Source organism: Ornithodoros turicata, chromosome 4 (genome assembly GCF_037126465.1).
Source record: "Ornithodoros turicata isolate Travis chromosome 4, ASM3712646v1, whole genome shotgun sequence".
NCBI lineage: Eukaryota > Metazoa > Arthropoda > Arachnida > Ixodida > Argasidae > Ornithodoros > Ornithodoros turicata.
The window spans coordinates 83,685,000-83,692,725 of record NC_088204.1 but is presented as its reverse complement, the minus strand read 5'-3'; the positions used below and the strand labels follow the sequence as shown (position 1 = coordinate 83,692,725).

The window sequence follows — 7,726 nt, the reverse complement described above, 5'->3', positions numbered from 1 at the left end:
CCTGTTAAAGTAAAAATAAAGCTACAAATTGGTTGATTCATCAAGTGTTTCGTATTTCTTGTATTTAGTATTTAATAAAAACCCTATTAGTTATTTCTCTACCAGTGCCCTCTACCTTCTACCACTTCTACCCTCTCCTGGAACCTGAACAAGGCTAACCGGAAGTTGCGCGTGATGATGATGATGTTGATCCTGGATCAGCGTCACGACATCACGCGTGCGTCACTACCGGTGAATTTCCAAGATGTCTTCCTCCGACACCCAAACAACGAATCGGACATGGGAATTGAGTCTGTACGAGCTTCATCGAACCCCGCAAGAGGTAATAACCGACAGCACCGAGATTGCGGTGTCACCCAGAAGCCTCCATAGTGAACTCATGTGTCCGATTTGCCTCGATATGCTCAAAAACACAATGACGACCAAAGAGTGCTTGCACCGCTTTTGTCAAGAATGCATCATCACAGCTTTACGAAGCGGCAACAAAGAATGTCCAACATGCCGCAAAAAGCTTGTTTCTAAACGTTCTCTCCGAGCTGACCCCAACTTCGACATGCTTATTGCTAAAATCTACCCGAGCCGCGACGAGTATGAAGCACATCAAGAACGCGTTTTGGCCAAATTGAAACACAGCCAAGCTCTCGCACACAACATCGAAGAAGGAATGCGCATGCAAGCCCTTAATCGCGGCCAACGAGTTCGTAAAAATGCCACTGACGACAATGCGGCTACCCCAACGCCAGCAACTGCCTGTTTATCCACCCCAGTGTCCGTGGCTGGTATGACCAACAGTATAGCGTCAACACCAACATCGTCGACGTTCGCGTCCGCTCCGACAGCCAGTAACACGTCAACCGCAGCGACTGCAAACGTTGTAACAACGCCCAGGCAAACGCCGACGCCAGAAAGCTGTAGCGATGCTACCACAAACAGTTCGAGCTCATCTTCCCAGCCTCGGAAAAAAGCACGTACAGCGAACGATACGGAGTCAGCAGGGTCTGATGGTGCCGACACCGATGACGGCACCGGCGTGGATGCAGCTCTCATGAGTGAAATTGAATTGGTATTCAAGCCTCACCCACAGGAGGATGATCCAGCAGCACAAGTTAGGTATATCAAGACAACGGCAAACGCTACAGGTGGGATATTGTTAGCGATATACTTATGTTCTACGTCAAGGATGTCACTCTCTACAAAAAAGCCTAAAATCATACAATCAAGCGGTGCTTTCTACTGGCATCACTATTATTATTCCTTTCATGAAAAATGTTGCTGCCCCTTTTTCACCAAGGGTGCCTCCACACTTTGGCCTGGGAGGGTACAGCTTGAAGCAGAGTTAACTTGAATGCGCCTCCGACCTGCAGAGCAGGCAGAGAGCCACCCTAGTGTCGCGTAGGAGAAATAAAGGGAAATAGTGTTCTGTCCCACTTGTGCTGCAGGTGGGTCTGCCTTTCCATTAGCTGTTTACTCTGCATTACCCTCAGCTGTTGGATGCTTGTCTGTGGCGATTATGTAAAAGTGTATGCTGGCCAATATATCATGGACGTGACTCCATTATCTCAATGACATACATGAAGTTAGTCAGGTTCACTGAGTGCATCTTCATTTGTTTTATCACAGTGCTGAAAATGCTCCACTGAGCAAAAGTGACAACCTTCATGTGTATCATTGAGATAGCAGCATCTCATCCTTGCGCCCAGTATACACCTTTACATAATCGTAGCAAACCCAAACAAATGTTGCGATGATAACCACAGCTGTGTGTAATGCAGAGTCAACAGTTGGTGGAAAGCAAACACCCCTGCAGCACAAGTGGGACAGCCGAAACACTCCTTCCCTTTATTTCTCATAAGTGCTGCTAGGGTGACTCTCTTCCCGCAGGTCGGTTGCACATTTAAGCTTCAAGCTGTACAAGTTGGTGTCGTCATCTGCCATTGAGCTCTGTTGGACTGCAGTTGTCTAACCTTGGAAGTGGCAGCGACTGTAGTCGTCACAGGAAGATCTACAGGGTGTTACCCTATAAAAGTATACCCGCGCCGGCATGCTGTGCTCGCCAATTACTCAATGCAGGTGGTACGATGTGTTGCCAACGTATAAAACTCGTAAGCTCTGGCAATCTGTCCATCCAGGCAGAGACATCCCCGCGTTATGTTATTTCACTGCCTTTCAGTAAGCAGACGACATCCCTTTTGGGTGTCGTCTGCTGAGTACGTTGGCATTTTCCCTCACATTGCTTACTTTTGAGCAAAATACGACTGGCAGGATATGCGACACGTCGCCGTCTAGGGAGCAGCATGTCAACTGCTCTTCTCAACGGCGCCATCTTGATTGTTTTGACTACGGGAGTTATAACTTCGTGCTGCGGCGCTCAATCACTTCGAAATTTACCAAGAATAAATGTCCTTATGAGCTTTATATGAAGACCGCACGATGTGCCACCTGCATTGAGTAATTGGCGAGTACGGCATGGTGGCACGGGTAGACTTTTATAGGGTAACACCCTGTACAGTATATACTTGTAACAGCACTTGGTCATCCTGAATAACAGCTTTCACATTTTCCATCAAAATCTACGTTGCTATGTGCCCTGCACTGTCACACCTACTCTATCGACTGTGCGTAGGTTTTAGGGTTCAGTGCAGAAATGAATGAATGAAAAAGTGCAGGTCTCCAGAAAGAATGCAAATCTTTGTTGACTATAAATCACTTATTTCCGCATTGTCTTCACAGTGGACCATTTGTCAAAATACCTTGCAATGCGTCTGGCCTTGGACAAGTTGGAGCAAGACGCGTCAGCACCACGAAGCGTGGCACCCTTTGCCATATACATAGCAGTAACACCTGGCCAGTTCACGGCTCTGCCTGGCAACATGACCCTGGACCAGGTTAATGAGAAGTACTGGAAAGTCAACAAGCCCCTGGAAATGTACTATGCCCACAAGAAAACATGATCTTCCTCTTAGTGCAGGGTGGTTCAAACATTCAAAATTGTACATTGATTACTCAAAGGTCTACAAAAGTGGCAAAAAATTCTTCTTTGGTACACAACAGTTAAAATAGGAAGGGGCCATTAAAAATAGAGCAGTAAGAATGAAGTGCATTCTTTGCTCCAAAGTTCTTGTAACCACACAAATTATTCCTTTGAGTGGCTTAAAAAAATACAGTCTACGTAGCAGTTACAGGATAAGTGACAGCTAGCGGTGACCAAAATGCTAACTCGTTTAGTCAGCATCTTCTACTGCATTTTCCTCAACATCAGTAAAAACCCCAGTGCTTTCATGAAAGAAACATAGAACAGGAAACCTGAGTGGGGCGAAAACACAGACAACACAACGCAGGAGTTTGCCTGTGTCTACCCAATTTTATCTGACACAGACACTTACACCATGGTCTGTCAATACTTTTTCTGGTCAGGAAACTCCACTCCAATACAACAGACAAGGTCACGTAGGGATCATAGCTCCCGCTCAGGGGTAGAGCCATTTATAGGGAGAGTTTGGCCATGCCCCTATCTTTTGCCCTCTTATGGGTGGAGCTTATTTTGACGTTGTCGCTGTGCCGCCCAAAAACCCCGAATGGAAGCAGAATCAGCCGTGTGGCATTTTGATGCTGTCTGCCAGCTTGTCGACAGATTTGTGGTTGCGCTGAATCTAGTCTATGGGGATAACCAGCTTGTAACCCACAGCTGCCTTTGATAAAGGGGAGCTTTGTTGCCAATCTGAAAGAGGTCTAAGACGAAGGGCAAAGTATGCAATCCCTCCTTGCATCATAAACAATGCTCCCCATCAAAATGGCGTCGGCTGACGGCAGCAATAGAGGACGACGATGGAGGTCGGGGGATTAGGCTCCTCCCAATCATAGATTGAGAAGTTACCCGTCGAAAAGAACTCGTTACAAGTTAAGTTACCGTGTGCAAAATGTAACTAAGTTAATAATGAAGTTCTTCAGCCTGAAGTGTAACTCGCAGTTACTGAGTTACTTAAAAATAAGAACGAGTTACTTCCAAGTTACTCCGTACACAATCTAGCATTACGCAGATGCAGCGTGCATGAGCAGTTGAGTTAGACCTTGAGTTGCCTGTGGAGGAGTGCAACACACTTAGATCGTTTTCGTTTATGTCCAACAATTGACCTCTCCCTGCTTCTAAATAAATGACGTCGCAGTGTTCGACAGCGCTAAAATTTGGTAGAACCACGCTCGAAGCTAGAGGTGAACAAGGTCGCGCCCGAAAGCCACGATCTTGAGGGGATTACGACATGGTCCCTTAAAGGGACGCGACCCTCGGTCCTACTTTTCTTTCAATGGGAGACAGCGAACAAGTGCCCATTCGTGGAACCCAGCCCTCCTTCCGATTTGTTTCCATTCAACATTTCAGTCAGTCTATCAATGTCATGATGACATTTCTCTGGTAGAGGTCTATTCGACCGCTTTGCATCTTACTCCCTGTGGGTGCACAGTGGTTCAGCTTCATTTCAATGGCAGCAAATCTTATTTCCTGAATAAAATACTGTCATTGCTTGAATATCACATTTTATGCTAAAAAATGCCATGAAGGAACTGGAGAGAACGCAAGAAAATATGTGGACATGAGTGAAAAGCGATGTTAAAAGTAACTTGGAACTTAACTTAAGTTACTTTGGCAAAGTTACCTGAAAAAGGAACGAGTTCCTCTGAAAGTTACCACGGCACAAAAGTACCGAGTTAAGTTACAAGTTACCACAAAAAGTAACTTAGTTACTTGTAACGAGTTGCCTCGAACTCTGCTCCCAATGGCCAAACTCTCTCTATAAACAGCTCTATCACCATAATGAAGCAGATGACGCACTGCCTGCTTTTCAGCTAACACTGGAGTTGTTATTTTTACTTGTCTGTTTGCAGGTTGCTCGATATTTTCGAAGGTTCGTCTCAGTTGAGACTCGGAGCAGAAAAAATTTACACTTGAACCGGATCAAGATGGTTTGACCGGTAAAGCTTGGTTCAATTAACATAAATTTTGGCCTACTCCCTGAGCATAGATTGCGACTTTCGTTGTCCTCTTTTTCTGACATACCAAATTTTAATTGAATGAGATTGCAACATAATTTAAGACACGCTAAATGCACAAAATAGAATTCCCTCTTACTAAAGTGTGTCCTGATAGCACTTTCCTACAAGAAATTAGCTGACAAGATTCCGATGTGAAATTCAACGGCAAAGCTGTCATTTTAGACAATGTGGTTAAAAGAACTAAAAGAAGAAAGGACGAATCACAACCAACTCTCAACTGTTTATTTACAATCCCCACGGATCAAGCAGACAGAAAAGTTATCTTGTGGTCACCAAATCGGAGCATAGCTGTGCTTGCTCACGCACCCGTCCCCCCACGCTCCTGATATGAAAAGCCTTATGGATGTCCTGTTCTCTTTGCAGCTGTGTCGTGCATTCAGCTCGGTGGTGCCGAACATACATTGACAATCACACCCAATGCCATGCACATGGAAGGCCAAGTTTCCGAACAGCATGTCTATGTTCCAATAGTCACACAGCGGCCCATTTGGCCTACATATGTTTTGCCGCGGAGAGCGGGATATCGTACACTGCTCCTGAGGCGAGCTAGCTTCATCAGATAGTGCGAGTAACCATGCACATTATCAACTCTGTGCTTCACTGCTATTTTATTTCCCTTTTCCTTATGCGCATTTTTGAGAATTCGGTGGCAAATATTGACCAAAAAATCATCTTTGTACCTGGCTCTCACTAGTCTTCTGATCTAAACGGCAAAACTATTGCCAATTTCATGAGGACTAGACTTGGCCAAAACTGATTTTATAGCATTTATTGCAATCACCATTTTGATTGTCTTAAAGATGTTGAACAGGGAGGGCATGAGTGGCTTCTAGCATTTGTGCTGAAACCTCCAGCAAAGGTGCTGCTTTTTCTGATTAACCCCAAGAATTGTCATTGTTCATGTTTTCTGTACTGAAACTAAGCCCATGGGCTGCTTGCTCAAAGAAAGTGACCAATTGGTTCAAACAACTCGAATCTCTCTGTTGCACAATTACTAAGAGGTTGTCTACGTAACAAAAACATTTTTGTACTTGACGCTTAGACTCCCAAATATATTCTGTAACTCCTTGGCCAACAAGAGTGATGACCAAATGACTTACAATGGGGGCTATCCTCAACTCTATGCATGCTCCGTCGGACTGCACAAAAACCTTATCTTCAAATTCTACATGGAATTTAGGTACAGTCAAACTCCTTTACAACGAAACTCAGGGGACAGCAAAAAAAATTTGCAGTAAATGTATTTTCGTTAAAAAGGATGTCCATTATTGGACCTATAGGGCTCCAGCGGGACCGCAAAAAAATTTGCTGTAGTGGTATTTTCGTTAAAAAGGTGTTCACTATAAAGGAGTTTGACTGTACTTCCTTATCAATCACATGAACTGGTCCACTGCGCAGCTTGAGAGATTCTGGAAGTATACGGTCCCGAACTTGTCTACAGCTTCTGAGACGGCCTCGCATATCCCCAAGGTGGACAAACTAATATAGACCAACAATGTTCAAGGAGAGGTTCAAGGAGCCCAGGTTCCCAAGAAACTATAATCTCTTCACCGGTATTCTATTAGGAGCATCGCCAACCACTTTTGCAGGATGACATTCAAGGCCCTTTTTCACTATTGATCGATCTGAAAGGGAGGCCGGTCTTGTGAGTTTTTACCGTGAAGAATATGTTTAGGTAGAGGTCTTTTGCTTTGTGATTGCTTTGCACACCTTATTTAGGCCCCAATCTTCATACCTTCTTTTTACTTCATTCTTCACAAACCTTGAATACCAACGTTTTACCACTGTAAAGTTTTTCCCTATTGCAGCATTAGCACGTCTTCATACGCCCTTTTATCCAGGGCTCAAAAGCTCCCTACAATGTCGCCCCGCTAAATGCGACAGCCATTTCCTTTTAGATCTAGAATTGCCGAACGATTCAGCTTATCTTCAGAATGGGCCTGTTTACATCTTTGGAGGGCTTCCACCGCCGTGTTGTTGTTCCTGTTTTTGCGTTTGCAGGATTTCCACCGCCGTGGACTTGAAGCATTGCTGTTCCTGTCCAGGAAGTCTGCCAGTGACATCATGAGCCATGCCTACTAGCAAACTTCCTTCATCCAAGCCAGGCTTGGGGACATACTTGGGTCCTTTTTTTAAGCACATCCTTCATGTTGTCTTCCAACATCACGTCACCAATGGTTTCAATTGGGCATCTTTCAATGATGTGTTTTACCTGAGGGCTGCTTTCCAGATGACTTCCGTTCTTTCCTTGGCCATGTCGAGAAGGTTGGAAGGAAGGAATTGCAACAAATGCTGTAAAATCAGCTCTAACCGAGTCTTGTCCTCATGAAATTAGCAATACTTTTGCCGCTCAGATCGGAAGGCTAGCAAGTGCCAGGTACGATGATGATTTTCTGGTCAACGTTTGCCACTGGATCCTCAAAAATGTGCACAAGGAAAAGGAAGAAACAATGGCAGAGAAGCACAGAGTTGATAATGTGCATGATTACTCGCACTATCTGATGAAGCTAACTCACAAGCATAATGTAAAGGCGGTGCTAACCAAAACTTAGGTTTGTTACTGCTCAAGGTAAACAATAAGAGCAAGAAAATGGAGTGTGTCATTAAACATGAGGGCTGATGTGCCTCAAGAGTAGTGTACGATATCCCACTCTCCTGCAGCAGGACATAATGTAGGTGG

At 44.7% G+C, this 7,726-nt stretch overlaps 1 protein-coding gene across 1 annotated transcript; it reads left to right on the top strand.

Annotated features, from left to right (window-relative positions):
- Window positions 1-190: 190 nt before the first annotated feature.
- Window positions 191-2,962, top strand: LOC135392220 (E3 ubiquitin-protein ligase RING2-like). Its single transcript, XM_064622940.1, has 2 exons — window positions 191-1,139; window positions 2,731-2,962. Exons 1-2 carry the CDS (start codon window positions 245-247, stop codon window positions 2,949-2,951), a joined length of 1,116 nt encoding a protein of 371 aa, XP_064479010.1. The 5' UTR covers window positions 191-244; the 3' UTR covers window positions 2,952-2,962.
- The last annotated feature ends 4,764 nt before the right edge of the window (window positions 2,963-7,726 follow it).

What these genes read in the sequence shown, in the direction of transcription:
- LOC135392220 (XM_064622940.1), top strand. Translation starts at nt 245, where the DNA reads ATGTCTTCCTCCGACACCCAAACAACGAATCGGACATGGGAATTGAGT. An exon ending in GACAACGGCAAACGCTACAG is followed by an intron (nt 1,140 to 2,730) that starts GTGGGATATTGT and finishes TTGTCTTCACAG; the next exon opens with TGGACCATTTGTCAAAATAC.